This window comes from Aythya marila (genome assembly GCF_965140915.1).
Source record: "Aythya marila genome assembly, chromosome: 7".
Classification (NCBI taxonomy): Eukaryota; Metazoa; Chordata; class Aves; order Anseriformes; family Anatidae; genus Aythya; species Aythya marila.
This window is the reverse complement of record NC_139048.1, coordinates 27,374,360-27,389,870: the sequence shown is the minus strand read 5'-3', so window position 1 is coordinate 27,389,870 and position 15,511 is coordinate 27,374,360. Positions and strand designations below refer to the sequence as shown.

Sequence of the window (15,511 nt, the reverse complement as noted above, 5' to 3'; positions counted from 1 at the left end):
ATCTGCTTGAAGATGAATATTTTAAATTCATGGCAAGATAACAAATCACTCATATAAACTCATTGTTTTCCCGAGGGAAAAACAGTTTACAGGGAAATTGTATTTTATTGAAAGGCAATTGATATTTATGCCCTTTTCAAAAACAGTTTTTATTCTGGGTCTGCTCCTTCAAGCTTTAATTTAATTTCCTGCAGCTAGGACTCTGAAAGAGTTCTTCTTTGGTATTCATTTTCATAACTTCTTTTTAAGAGCTCAAGTAACGTTCAAAATTAGACTGAAGGAATCTGAGGATGAATTGGGAAGAGGAATCTAATTTTTACTTTTTTTCCTCCCTATGTGAGAAGTAGACATGAATTATCTAGTTGAACATTTTGATTCAGAAGCTAGTACATGTTTCATCGTATACATGCTATGGTCTCACTCTTTTTTTTCTTTTATTTTTTTCCCCAAATTTAAACCAGGTTCTTCAGAGGATTTTGATGAATAACATTAGAATTAGCTACATTTAAGTGGTGCTTAGTTCATTCCTGTTGGGGCCCAGTCAATGGTATTCAGCCCTTATAAAAGGATCAATTTGGCAAGCCAATCACTTGGCCAACCAACCTTGTACTGCATGTAGTGAGGGTGTTTGCACACTGATATGAGTCTGATTTTCATATGCAGAATGAAGATAGCTCCATAAATCTATGTAAAAGTCCCTGCATCTTGTGATAGGCTACTAAGCTTCATGACACTAAATTGGACATTGAGCAGGAGAGACTTGTGACGTGACTAATATATCATTAATATATCAGCACTGAGTACAGCAGCTGAGAGCTCGGCTAGGTGACCAGCTACCAAAAGCATGTTGAAGAGCTTTCTTCACCGGTATGTTTGTTTACCTAAATGTGATCCTTCAAGAATTAAAACATTTCAGCTTTGGGTAATATGGATGTACTGAAGAGTTTTTCAGTGTTTGATGACATGAGATCTGCCCATACTCACCCACATTTCCTACTTCAAATGTTGTGACTGTTCTACTGCTTTTTAGGGTTATTTTGGACTGTTTTGAAGAAGAAGAAAAAATCAAAACGTTGCTTTCATAATTCTGCTCCCCAGCATTACACTGAATAGACGCAGGCTTCATCTGCTCAGTTCAGAGAAAGTTCAACTCCATTTAATTAGCTGTTCTCCCAGTTTACTCGAGTGTAGCACTGTGAGTGTGAATTTTCACACCAGACTACACTTGAACTTCGTAGGTCAGATATAATTTTTAATTATGTTACAGGTAAATGACGGAGTTCAGAGCCTCTTTTAGGCAGATTACAGTCTGTTTCCAAGGCTAGGAACAGATGCAATTTTAGGAATAAACTACGTTTCGCACTGATATATCCCTTCTGATCTGCTGAGTTCAATGGGACCATAAGGTTCAGAAGTAAAGCAACATTTGGCCTACCATTTCAACTGTTTCAGTGCAACTTTAAGGAATCTTTTGTGCCCTCTATGAAACTAATTGGCAGACCTCAGAGAAAATGTTGTCCCATTCACTGTAAAGTAGGAGGGTCCATGGAGGAAAACAGTTGCACCAGATAAACACACTTCACACATCAAGGCTACCTATTTAGATGTTTGAAACCCTTTTTCTTTTCCTCTGTAAACCATGACAGCTTCAACAGGATCTGAAATGATACTCTTAACAAATAATACACTAGTCTGTCATATGGTTAATATTAACGTCTCTCTATTCAAACATGCTGAAAACTGAATAGAACAGTTAACATATAACAGTCACACATCCTTTGCTGAATACAAGATCGCATCTCTAACATGAACTGAAGATATCCTCACCATTTCAGATCTTCATCTGTCATTCAATCAAACAATTTTATTTTCTTAAATACATCGCTCTGGCCCTCCTTCTGGGTCTTTTGGGGGTGCTGAGTGAACACATTCTCTCAATAAAGGCATTGCTTATGATATAGTTCTTTCTTCAACAGAAATCTTGCAGTGTGTTTCCAATACATTGCCAAAGGTGAGATTGCACAGTTTGCTAGGATTTGGGAGTAGGTAGGCCTTACAGTTGGATTGAAAAGATTTAGCACTGAAGCAGCTATTTGGGCAGGATTCTGCGCTTTACTGCAGAGAGACCATCTCTTGAAGTTAATGGTGAACAATTATCTAATTGTGAGCACGCTTCACAGATTATTGACTCAGAGCTTTACACAGTAGCCTTTTGTAAATTGCAGGTATCTGTGCAGGGCTTTTGGGCAGATGCAAGCTCACTTCGCTCATGTCCTGAGCTGGCGAGATGCAAACAGCTACCGGAAAATCACGCAAATGTACTGATGTGAAGTTGAGCCCCACCTAACACACCTCGTCTTTCAGAGGGTTTATTTGGTGAGGGCTTGGTGCCATGCTGACCGCAGGCAGCTCAGCTCATGCCCAGTGAGATTGTGCCCAGCCACCACATAGTGCAGAAATATGTCGTGGAGAGATCGATCCCAGCCGAAAGTCTCGTCTTACTGCTACAAGAAAAGCTCTGTAGCTTTGAGGAAGGGAGTCTGAATGAAGCATGCTCCACCCTGGGGCATAAAGCATAGTTTGCCCTCAAATACAATTTTATTGAAAACACACAGCAAAGATTACAGCCATAGAAAGTTTTGTAAACAAGACAATTTCATCAACTTTTATCTTAAAAACAAAACAAAAAAAATCAAACAAAAAAGCACACACACATAAACAAAACAAACAAACAACAACCAAACCAAAATAAAATTAAAGAAACCCAAAATAAGACTTGCTGAATGAAGACTTGTGAATAAGATTTTTTTTTAATGCCTTAACTAGGCACAAAATAAATGACATACACCTTCAGCATTTCTTTTTGAAATTTACTTGACAGAGGTTAAAATATTGCTTTATTCTGACTAAACATACAACAGCACTGTGTGATCAATTGTGCTATTTTGGGAAATCTTGAGACTTGTGAACTGGAAAGTCTGGGGCACATCTAATAAATTTAACAATTAATTTGCTGCAAAGGAATATTTTAATACATTCTGTATATACTGTAATTGTTTTAAAATCAATCTTCTGACATTAACCAGGGAAGGCTATTTGGTAATTATTTATTATAGTTCATCTTCTTTTTCTCCACAAATAAGCAGATATTTTAATACCAATAAAAACTGCAATGTGTGGGCCACTGAACCCAATTCATGGTGTTATTGGCATATTATGTTACAATTTTCTGGGGAGAGGAGGGACTCAAAAGAAAGCAAATGCAAAAAATGGTTATAATGCAATTGGGATACTGCAACCAGGAAACGGTATTTCTTTTCTAAGGCCTTGATCCCCAGCAGGAATTGATTTGGTGGAAACCATCTGCTCATGTATAGCCCCATCAGAATCAGCTGTGTGCATGATCACGGGGCTGCCCATACTGTACCATCTGCAGGACTGGAGCTTTAGAGTTCACAAGCCTAAACCACAATTAATTAAAGTGACTGAAGAACTGAAAGCGGGAGCAAATTAGGGCAGCATGGACACTTACCGGCTGGCCTTTGATCATACTGGACCTCCCTGATTCGTCTCTGAACAACCCATAATAAAAATTAAGGTAAAAAAAATACACACACACTCAGAAGTGCTCCTTGAGAGCTTACAAATGCCTTTGAAGTATAACAACTTAGAAACGTTGAGGGGTTGGTAAGAACAGTGGAGTTTACATTCCCGCTCTTACAAAAGAAACCAACCCAACCTGCTGCAGCGCACACTTTTGCACTTTGTTTCTCTTGTTCTTCCTCCACCAAGGCAGCTCTGATAGGCAAAGCTCAGAAGAAGACGGGGCAGCCACAGGCTCCTGGCCACTGCATCTCCAGAGGCCCCAATCCCACTGCACGCTCGCCATGACCCGAAGCTCCTAGTAGTTTCCAGTGACTTTCTTAAGCCGACTACCATTCTCAAGCAAGGTAGAGAGTTTAGCTCAGTTAGGGACTGGTGGTCACTCCACAGTTAGTGCCGAGAAGTAGCTGTTTGTGTGTTTGTTCTCTTGGGATGAACCTGGAGCCAAGAGGAGAGGGGGAGAGGGGACTAGGCTGATGCGGAGTTACAGGACCTGTGCCCCTGCCAGCACGCGCTGCAGCACTGCCCTGAAACCAGAAATGAACCTAAGAAAGATCTTGGCCTTTACTGAAAAAAGGATGCATAGCCTAAGCCTTCTGACAGCCAAACAGGACAGTGTTAAAATGCTCTGTAACTGAAACTATATGTATAATCCTGCCTAGAAAGCACCTGATGTACGCCTTATCCCTCCTGGAACTTTTCTTTCCCTTAAAAAAATATTTTGTTAAAAAACACTATGATATGAGGGCGATTGACTATTTGGTTTCTTCTAAGTAGATGCTCTTAAATTAATGCATATAAATAATTTGTATTTAATTTCCTCCTTTCCTGTTTAGCAAAGCATCAAATGCACAGATCTTGTTTCCCCTCCCACAACCCCCACACAAAGTCACTTGGTCAATACTGAGTCTCTTTGCGTTTCACTTTTTAAGACAAATTGTGCCTCTCGTTCTGACTTGGCCATGGGGCTCATGGGCAGAAACGCTGTGTTTTCACTCACGCTGCTCTCTGCTTCTACGCTTGCCAGTTCGTAGTCCTCTGACCTCCTTGCGTCAGTCAGAATCCGAATCTGCTCCTGCACAGTTTCTAGCAATATTTTCACTTCGTGTTGTTCTGCTATAAGACAATTACTGACTGGGGAACTCACATTGACAAGTTCAGCTGAATAAGAGTTTTTGCACCATTTGATGCCTGTTACTTCAGAAACATTTTGCATTTGCATGCAGGCTTCGTCTAAGCCCACAGATGGGATGATGGGAACTGAGTTGGCCCTTGAAGATGAATATCCGACCAAGTCCTTCTGATCCACGTTATTAAAATAAGGGGTTGTTTCTCTTGAAGGCAGTTGCATATTTATTGAAGTATTCCGAGGAGTTTTTAAACCACTGGATGAATACCTGAAAAGAATAATAAAAAGAAAAAGGTTATGTTGCACATTGGGCAGTCAGATGTGACCAGAGGGAGGAATGTTGTATGAGAGTCACCGAGCTGTGCTGGAAAGCTACATGGCTTTTTTGCCTTTTTTTTTTTTTTTTTCCTTCACACTAGGAGCACTTAGTGCTAGTATGGCCCTGGGGAAAACAGCAGACTCTGGAGACCTAGCTTGTATTGTCAGGTCTGCCTGTGGCAAACCACTGCTTTTCTCTCTGTCCCATTTTCCCCACCAGTATATGAGAATAATGACAATTGCTTTTTAAATACTTGCATGAGTTACACTATATTATTATTATCGTGACTATTTTTCAAATCAAATTTGAAATCCCGTTCCTTCATTCATAACTGGGGAAATGGATTGATGCTTTCTTGAACATCAAAACTTCAATGTCAAATCACTATTTCAGGAAAACATGTAAAAAGATGCAGAACAAAATGAACTTTAAACAAAATCCAGCTGGTCTCTTTATTTGCATGGAAACACATGCAGTCCCCTTCGGACACTCAGAGCATCTAAGTGCATTGTACCTCTGAAAAATGTGCTGTTCTTTTCAATCACCCATACTGCCAATGTTGATATGATTTGGTTTCTTAAGTCTCATCTGGAAATAATACGTTGTGCCCTGGAAAATGTTATTCACCTTTATTTCAAGAAAAATTGCTTGTCCTCCATTAACACATATCATAGTACGATTTCTTTTATCGTACAAGGCAACTTTGGTGAATTTTCATTGACACTTCCATTTTGCTTCACAGCCAAATTCATTATTCTGATCAGAAAATGTTTTCATTTATAAGAAATACTTAAAAAGACGGAAATGAGAACTAAGTATAAAGGAAACAATGCCAAAAAAAAAAAAAGATGTTTCCAATTCAGAAGTCTGACTAGAAATCCAGTGCTGTAAGAGTTAGTATTTCTACTAGTCATGATTACCAAAAAACACAGACATCACCTCCTCACTGGATCATATTTTATGTATCATCAGCGTTGTGATCATATCACTATTTAATAGGGCAAGCTAATGATGAAATCCAACATGTTGTGTCCTTGGTCAAGGAAAGTAACATCTGGATCTAGCATGAGGCAGGTGTTTGAGTTTGTACATCAAGCACATATTTCTGAACGTTGCTTAAACTTTCTGGACTTCCCCCAGGGATATCCTATTCACATGTGCCTTGCTTCTTTTGGCATTAGCAGAAAGAGAACTTAGGAACAGGAATTAAAGAGTACAAAACAGCTGCAGTCTGATATTAGTGTACAGTGCTAATTAAGTGGAAAGGTTTCCTTTGGCCCCATCCTCCTGGTAAGCTGTCAGACAGAAAAAAGAGGAGTAAATATTTTTAGGCTCATTTCCAGTAGAGTGCCACTGACTTGTAATTAGCTCATCTATTGTGGCAGTGTGTTTGTACAACTGCTCGACACATTAGCCCAGACAAGTGCACGTGTGCGCTGCTGTGCAGCCACTGCACTACAGCTCTGCAGCAGCCTCCCCAGCAGAGCAGAAACCACAGCTGGGAACTCTGTGATAAGGAGGAGGCATTGTGAACCTTGTTGCTATCTGATGGAATGAGATACTGCTTTGGGAAGTGGGACCCAGGGGAATAATGAAGCAAGTGGCTTGTGAGGATACGCAACAGCGCTTCTTGTACGTACTATACATGCTTTATGGCTGAACCAGGTGGGACTCAGCTTTTGGTTAATTATGTTTGTTCTCTGCTTAGACACACTTCTAGCCAAGGGCCTTTTCAAACAGTTTTCAAGAATCAGTATGAATGAATAACTGATCAGCAAAAGTATTCCAGAGGGAGGACAACTGAAAAAAAAAAAAAAAAAAAAGGAAAACAAAAAAGTGCAGACCTGTGGGTTGTGCCCATTCTTGTTTCCTTTGCATTTGCTTATTATATAATTGTTCAATCGACTATAGCTGGAGGGATCTCATCAGCTGCGATATTCCCTTTTTTGGTAATTCAGGCCCTAAATATATTCTGGGCTGCACCCTGAAAACAAAGGGAGTGAATTTTTTTAATGAATTTCACATGCAATGGATGTATTTATTATATGGATGATATATGAGCAAAAACAAAAAAAAAAAGATGGAATTATCTGAACGGGTTTGGTGAGAAAACAGTAACATTTTGTAGTTCCACAAAAGGGATTCAGTTGTTCTTGGTATTTTGAAAACTAATTGGCAGCACCAATAACATGTAACAAAGCCTGGCATATTTCCATAGATTTTTTTGATCAATGCACCAAATTTATGCCAGAATTACATGTTGCTGTCCTTTGCTCACAGAACTTTCAAAGGAGGACTGAGGCTGAATTAAAGCATATAGTGTGTAACAAGCGACGTGTTAAACTAGTAGGGATATGACTTCTGAGCCATGTGAGAGCCAGCTTTTGGTTACAAACAGTTCCATGTTTCTACTTGTGACACCAGACTGTTGCTGTTTTCAATAGAGACTTAAGTTTCAATAAGTATTTATAAGTGCAGAACCATAATTACTTTTTTCCTATAATTAAATTTTCCCAGAACTATAGTTTCCCTTAAGAAAGATATCTGTATCATTTTTATCTGAAAAAAAATAAAACACAAACCAAAACAAAACATTTTCTGTCTGAATAAATTCAAGCATATGCATGTACTTCAAAGTGCAGCTCTGTCCACCCTTCCTCCAAGCAAAATGAAAAATGCAAACATATATCAATCTGCAACAGTAAATATCGGTTACACAGTTTTCAAGAGTTTGCATCAAAGAATGAAGCTGAAAGAAGCATAATAATTATACTGCCCCTTAAAATAGCCATTAAAGTGAGACAGAAGAGATTAGAACTTTAAATACAAAAAGGGGATTTACTCAGCACAGCACAAGCAGCTTTGCTGTAAGGCCTACTGCTGTAGGTGCTCACTGCATACGCTTGATGGCCAAGTCCATTGTGATGAATGGGAGTCATTGCAGTGGCAGTAACAGGCTTCAGTTCAGCCTTGTAAGCACATGCACCTGTATGTCTACTGGTACATAGCACACGGTTATCTGTAAACACATTTATACCTGTATAAATACACATTTGCAGACACAGGACACTAATTCTAGCAGCTAACACCAGGTAACGCAAACAGCTGTTGCTGAAAGCACGGGCTCAAAATGCTGTCCACCTCCCTGCGTGCACGCTGGTGACACCCTGAGACACTCATCAGGCTCTGAGAAGTGAGTGCCATGGAAATGGTTTGTTTTCCTTAAGCCCCTCATTTCAAGCAGGTATTTCTGCTGCTTTGAGTAGCATACTGATAAATTGACTGGTATCAGTTGTATTTGACTTGAACTCTGCAAATGTTAGATTTGCAAATAACAAGAGCTGGTGTTTCCTCACAGCAGCAAAGGGACCACAGCTTCTGCAGGGGCAGGGAACGTGCTCAGCTGGGCTGGAAAACTATTGAGAACACCAGCAATCTGAAACTGGGGGATATTCAGGTGGTAAGATGCAGATTTGGGGAAAACCTGTCCCTGGAATTTCACAGAAAGTAGAATTAGCGAATCAATTTTTATTTTTGTTCAGACATAAGTTGTGTGTTTATATTTTGGTTGAAGAGTGTTTCATTACTGTGTCACATGCAAAAAGCATTGTTATTCTCTTTAAAGACTTCTTTTTAGTAAAAGCCATCATCAGTGAAACACTGTAATAAAGCAAGATCAAAGATTTGCTTTTATTTTCATGCCTAACATTGACATCTTTATATTTACTTGTCATGCGCACTGGTTTAAGGATGTTGGTATCAAACCAATTTAAAATGTTGGATGTTGGTATCAAACCAATATAAACCAGACAGACGCATACTGCTGTGACTCCCTGTCACTACAGCACCTGCTGATGTATTTGCAGGGCTCTTTCTGAGGAAAGGTCCCACTGTTAGGGGCAGTAAGAAGAAAGTGAAATCCTACAGACATGCACAGTGCAGAAAATAAGGATGAAGTGCTTCAGGGATTGAGGCCAGAAGAGGTCACAGTGCAGTTGAAAAGCCAACCTTTTGCAGAGTGGCAACAGGCCAGTGCAAGATGATACTTGTAATATCATACCCTGATTTCCTAGGGAGGAGTAAATACAGCTAACACACAAGACAGCTTTGCTGTGTTTTCTACCTCACTTCTCAACCTGGAAGAAGCTGCAGCTTTCCTTCACAGCCTGTGTTGCAAGACACTGCCATGTGGTAGCCTGCCCATAACACTAAGGATTGTGTTCAGAGTCAAAATTTTCTTAAGGAATTATAGATACATTATTGTACAAATGAAAAACAGTATATTTACTGTAAGAAGTATTAACGAGTTTTTTTTTCCTGTGAAGAAGCCAACAGCAACAAATGAAAAAAGTATGAGACGAATCTGAACTTTTGAGCAGAAGTCTAGAGAAATCTAGACTTCAGCTCTTGCTGATGTTTTCTTCCATCCTAAGCAAGACCCTCTCGTAGTCTGCCTCCGCCAATGACTGTGGCCAGCTTTGTTAGGCAGATTCAGCTACAAGAGATCTAGTGAGCAAACCGCCCTCCCTCAGGGTACCACGGGCAGGGACACCAGCTGCAGGCTGGAGAGGGGCCAGAGGAGCTGGGGGGACATGCGCTGCCTGCTTCTGCCCGCCTGGGTGCACACCCTTCACCTCACTTAGCTGGGACTTAGCATGTTCAAATGAAACCAGGGTTATCACAACCCACTGCAGGCATTCCTGCTAGCAGTACACGTAGTGCGTAGTGTGTTTGCAATGATTCCGGGAAGCCTTTGGAAATCTATAGGGATATGTAAATATTATGCAAAACAACTTGGCAATTGCAAAAGACTTCAAAGGCAGCTGTATGTGCTCGGGAGCACTTCTGAAATTCAGACCTTATGTACAGCTGGAGATGAATTAAAAAATAAAAAATATCATGTTCTTTGTGTGTGTTCAAAGACAAACCAGTGTGAAGTGGTTGGTCTTCAGTCTACAGCAAACACACAATCTACAAAGATTTAGTTAATAAACATGAAAGTTGGTCTTCTGAATTATTTCCTCTCATTTGTCCAGTACTGATGGAAGAAAGTGCTGTGCAAAAGTTACTAGAACTACTTTTCCAAGCAGTGCTGTGAAGTAGTGTTGGCAGTCACTTAGAGCTGGTGCTGATCACTACTCCTACACACTTTTAAAGGCTAAGGAAGAGCAGCCAGCCAGGTAAAAGCATATTACCTCCAGAGTACCAGCCAGTACGCAAAAAACATTTGTCTGCTTTCAGCACTATGAACTGGACCCAAACTACACTACAACAAAGCTGGAAGGACCGTAAATAGCTAAGCATGTTAACTACCTAAAGCATTCACTAACAAACTCACTATGGTTATTTTATTACTTACCCATGACAAGGCATTGTGTCCTGGTCTGTGATCCTTGACTCTTCTAGCTGTTGATATGCTGGTCCTGTAATTCCATTGAACCTACCCCGAGGTAAGGGAGGAGTCCTCCGAAAGGCATTTCTATGTAGCATACCACTTTTTTGTCCTGGGCTGCAGCATGAAGAGAGACTTCTAGGAACAACATCAAGGGTACAGTAAAAATTATCACAGCAAAAGCGTAAACTTCTGCAAAGTAAAGATTCAGAATTAATAATGCATGGATTATGGATTTTATAAACTTTGCAGTGACAGTCTACGATGTCAGCAGAAATTCTCTAAGGAAATCTACTACTATAATCCACAGCTAGCTGCTGTTTATGCCATATCTAATAGATCACAACCCTTCTAGGAATGAAAGTAATTGACTGGTATATTAAATATTTTCTCGTACTTGAAGAAGGATGCTTTTTTTTTTTTTTTCCTATTTTTTTTTCTCCATGCTGTGTACAGTAATCCTGGTGTAAGGAGTTGAACCCTCAGACAGTGAAAATAAACAGCAGAGCTCCTTAATACCTAGACCTGAACTCAAAATCAGCTCTTAAATTTAAAGTCCATTATATCACCTATCAGCTTAGGGTTCCTGCTTGCTGATATAACATTACATTGGAAAAAAAATATATTAATGAAGCTTCTGAACTCCAGCTTGAAAAAACATCTATGATACAAGTTTCCTCCATTTTGACAAGATTTCTTTTGATACTGTTTTATTCTTATTTTATATACATTGATATATGTTTGCATTATATACATTGATTTTATTATTTTTACAGATATTGACAAATACAGAGATGTTTCTTTATGTGATATAAAATATAAACTGTAATATGATAAAGTAATAGTTTTCTACTTATTTTTAGAAAATTGCTTTTGTAAGCAACATTTTTATAGTGTTTTTGAAAAAGAATGGATTTTTTCCATGTCATACAGAAATTAAAAGGTGTCTAGAATCCACATAGCTGTGTTATATTAACCATAAATCCAGCTGTTTCTAATGGAAAAATAAAGGAACACACAATTATGTCAAAACATAACCTATTTATACTGGTAACAGGTCACAGTACTGCACAGCATGACTAGCTATTCATTTTCCAGCTACTCCCTATTTCTCTTCACTGGGCCCTTCTTCTCCGGGTTTTCTCGTCTCCCTGGTCTCAGAAATGTGCATGTATTATCTAAGATCCTGGAACATCCTTAATGATGTTTTAGTATAGGTTTCATAGATGCTTTGTAAGAATTATCCTTGGTTAGGTGAATAATTTTAACTTCTGACACAGTTCATCTATGCAAAAGACTTTTCCTATATTTACCTCTCCTATCGTAACATGGCTTATTAGCAATCTGCATTTTATACCTAGTGGAAACATTATTAATAGTTAGGGTCACATCTACTCCTCAAGCAATTCTTGCTTGGATCAAATATCTTGGACAAATTCTCTTGGAACATACATTTTCATTAAAACATAACCTTTCTCCTCATAGTGAAAACATAAGAAAGAAACCCAACAGGCTCTACTCGAACTACCCATGTTCGATTATGGTCTCTATTCTGTTCTCTTCATGCTTACGCTTTCTTGGTGTTTTTTAATTGAAAAGATCAATAACCCATAGCAATAGCACTCCCTTGAGGACTTCTGATGCTTCCTTAAATAGATTTTTCTTTAGCTATTATGAAGGCTGCAAAAAAAATTGAAACAACAAACCACGTTGGAGTGAAGTACTGGCTTTTCAATTTGGAAGGCTGGGTTCAAACTGTGAGATACAGCTCCTACTCTGTAAAATAACATTACCACATCATAAAACAATTGACAATTTCTGCTCAGGAAACAGATTATTAGATCAGGGAGTCTTAAAAGATGCAGCTGAATGAATAATTCACAAAGGCTAATGAAATTTAGTGTTTTTTTGTTTGTTTGTTTGTTTGTTTTGCGTTATTATTGATTGCAGTATATTCATCAATGTACTAGGAAAGTCAACAAACTGATTATAACTTAACAAACTTTGGACTGATTGCAGATATTTGAAACTAGAAAGGCACTGTTAAATTGTAGTTGGTTTGATGCTCTTGTGCATCTTCCCTGCTGGATGAGAGCACATGGGCATGCATGTGCAAATTCATGTACATGCTGTGTCTGTAACAGATGTAATTGCAACACATACATGTACACCTGAGATGATTTGGATAATCTGCAGGAAAGATGCATCTAATGCCCTATGTAGACTTCCTTCAGCTTGTACTGAAACTCCTCTCGCTCCCTCTGCTGCCACATCCTCCATCCCACTAAAGGAGCATGGGCTGGTTGGGCTGCAGTGATCTAAGCACAGGCCGGCATCTTCCTGCAACCGCAGCAGCTGCAGCACCGACAAGCGTTGAGTGGCCAAACTGTTGCTAATGTTAAATTCTCAGGCTTTTGGCGTTTCTGACTGAAAAAAGGAGGTGAAAATGAACACAAATCATTTGTACGACTGGCCAAGGCAAATTTACTGTGAAATACTGGGAAATACTATGAAAATGTGACTCCTTTTTCCCCAAACTGTCCAACTGTGTCTTCCTCCAATAACTCTAATACAGTCTCTCTCAAGCTTCTGCTCTGTTGCTCATGTGAAGCCTTCCCCTCTCTGAGGCAAACAAGGTCCTTATAATTTTTCCAGGTTGTTTACCCTTCTTTAGTCACCATTATATTCTCATCCCTGCTCTGTACTCCAGTCTACGTAGATAGAAGAGACTAGTCCATGAAACTGGGCTGTTCAATAAAGCAGACCAACAAGGAAAGCTGTAGCAGATATGTCTCCGATCTCTTGATTAGTCAAGAATAACAAAAATCAGAATAGGTCTGAAATGATTCACAAGTAATTAATAAACTAGGGAGAAATTTAGTTCTTATGAATTAATGGTTTGAAATAAAATTGTTTTATGTGAAATTGTCTTTAGGTTGAGCAACTGAGTTAAAACAAAGATTGTCTCAGGAAGTGGACTGTTCAAGACACATACGCAACTCCCAAGTGCATTACCTGTTCATGAAGAGGAGATGACTTGTAGTGAATTTACAATAATGCTGGGAATCATCCTGTACTATTTTTTAGTTAATTACTAAACAAAATTGATTATACATCTCATGAACACAATCAAAAGTACCTTTGTTAACAGAAACATGAAAAGTATTAACAAGAGGAGCACAATTAAAATGTTAAAACTTTAGATGGGAATCTGTCCTGGTTTCAGTTAGAACAGAATTAATTTTCTTCCTAGTAGCTGGTGGAATGCTGTGTTTTGGCTTAGGATGAGAAGAGTGCTGATAACACCCCGATGTTTTAATTGTTGCAGAGCAGTGCTTATACCAAGCCAAGGACATCTCAGCCTTTTGCTCTGTCCTGCCAACAGGCAGGCTGGGGGTGCAGTAAGAGCTGGGAGGGGACAGACCCAGGACAGGTGACCCAAACTAGCCAAAGGGGTATTCCATACCATCTGACGTCATGCTAAACAATATATAGGGGTGGCTAGCCGGGGGGAGGGGGCCGGACTGCTCGGGGTTAGGCTGGGCATCAGTCAGCGGGTGGTGAGCAATTGCATTGTGCATCACTTGTTTGTACATATTATTATTACTTTCCTATTTTCACCATTGTAACATTATTGTTATTATTGTTATTATTATTTTGTTATTATTATTTTCCTGTCTTATTAAACTGTCTTTATCTCAACTCACGGGCTTCACTTTCCATTTCTCTCCCCCGTCCCAGAGAGGGAGGGGGGAGGGTGAGCGAACGGCTGCGTGGTATTTAGCTGCCAGCCGGGTTAAACCACGACAGAATCCCTTCTTATTTAATAAGGACAATGGAGCTACAGAAATATTGCTTTTAACAATGTCTATCTTTATTTTATTTACTTATTCTTTTTCCTGCCTCTTCAGTCTTGTTTTATCTTGTGATGACAGCACTGTCACATCATTTTGATTCCCATCAAACTCTTCCTTGGTACATCTTGTATTCTTTCTACGTCTTTGCCTTCACATTTTCCCTGCATTCTCAAGATGCCCCCTGGTGTCCCACTCTGAATTAGATATCCAAGAGAAAGATGCTAAAAAGATGCTAAAAACATTTAAATGTTCCCTCTTCCTGCTTTGGTGGTTTTGTTTTAAAAACTTTGTTGAGCTGCAATACATGAACAGAAAGATGCAAAGCAGAGGAAGGAAGGGAAGTTCTAAAACTGATTGTAAATACTCTGGCTCTGTATCTGCAAAAACTATACAGAGAGCTATATTATATTACATACGATATTCTGTACTGATAACAAGATGCAAATATTGCTAAGGCTGAAAGCCGTGCTGCTTGCCCTTCCAAGAGAGGAACAGTAAATACAAACCCCAATGACAGAGCTAGCTACCACATAAGCAGCATTTTCTGATACTCCCTGGGAGCCACATTTTTAGGCTAAATACACTATCTATAGCTAACACTTGTTTAGATCAACTATCTATACAGACTTTCAACCAATTTTCCATTTTAATAAAAAGGATCTGTTCCATCTGAGAACATAAGCATCTCTTAATAAATGCCATGTGGCAGCATAATACTGTAGCATGAAGTCCTTTTGGCAGACTGCTAACAAGAATGAGATGACAAAGAAACAGTGAGTCTGTACTGGAGTCCATGTCACAGAAAGCCCCCAAAGAAGAAAGTTAACATAATTTTTTAACTTCAACAGATCTATAAATCTGTATGTGATTGAAGTAATACTAAGAATGTAGAGATTATTATGCCAAAAAGCTGTGACATAAGCAAACTGAGAACTTTTACTAGTCTTATAGTTATATATATATATATATATATAAATCTCAGTAGCATCCTGTATTTATTCCAAGCATTTCATACAATCATAGAATAGCTTGGGTTGGAAGAGACCTTAAAGCTTATCTAGTTCCAACCCCCCTGCCATGGGCAGGATACCATGCATTAGATCAGGTTGCCCAGGGCCTCGTCCAACCTGGTTTTAGCAATCATGTAACAAGACACCAGAGATTACTTTAGGAAAACATCTAATCTACACATATTTTTCATTGTGCCACCA

The 15,511-nt window shown here is 39.1% G+C and overlaps 1 protein-coding gene across 1 annotated transcript in view; it reads right to left on the bottom strand.

The window, feature by feature from the left end:
- Window positions 1-3,816: 3,816 nt before the first annotated feature.
- Window positions 3,817-15,511, bottom strand: part of NRG3 (neuregulin 3) — a 406,497-nt gene continuing 394,802 nt past the window's right edge. The window contains exons 8-9 of the mRNA XM_082764302.1: window positions 10,411-10,581; window positions 3,817-5,000 (exon numbers count right to left, since the gene is read on the bottom strand). Of these exons, the coding sequence (XP_082620428.1) occupies window positions 4,493-5,000; window positions 10,411-10,581 (679 nt within the window). The 3' untranslated portion in view covers window positions 3,817-4,492. The remainder of the gene's footprint in view (window positions 5,001-10,410; window positions 10,582-15,511) is intronic.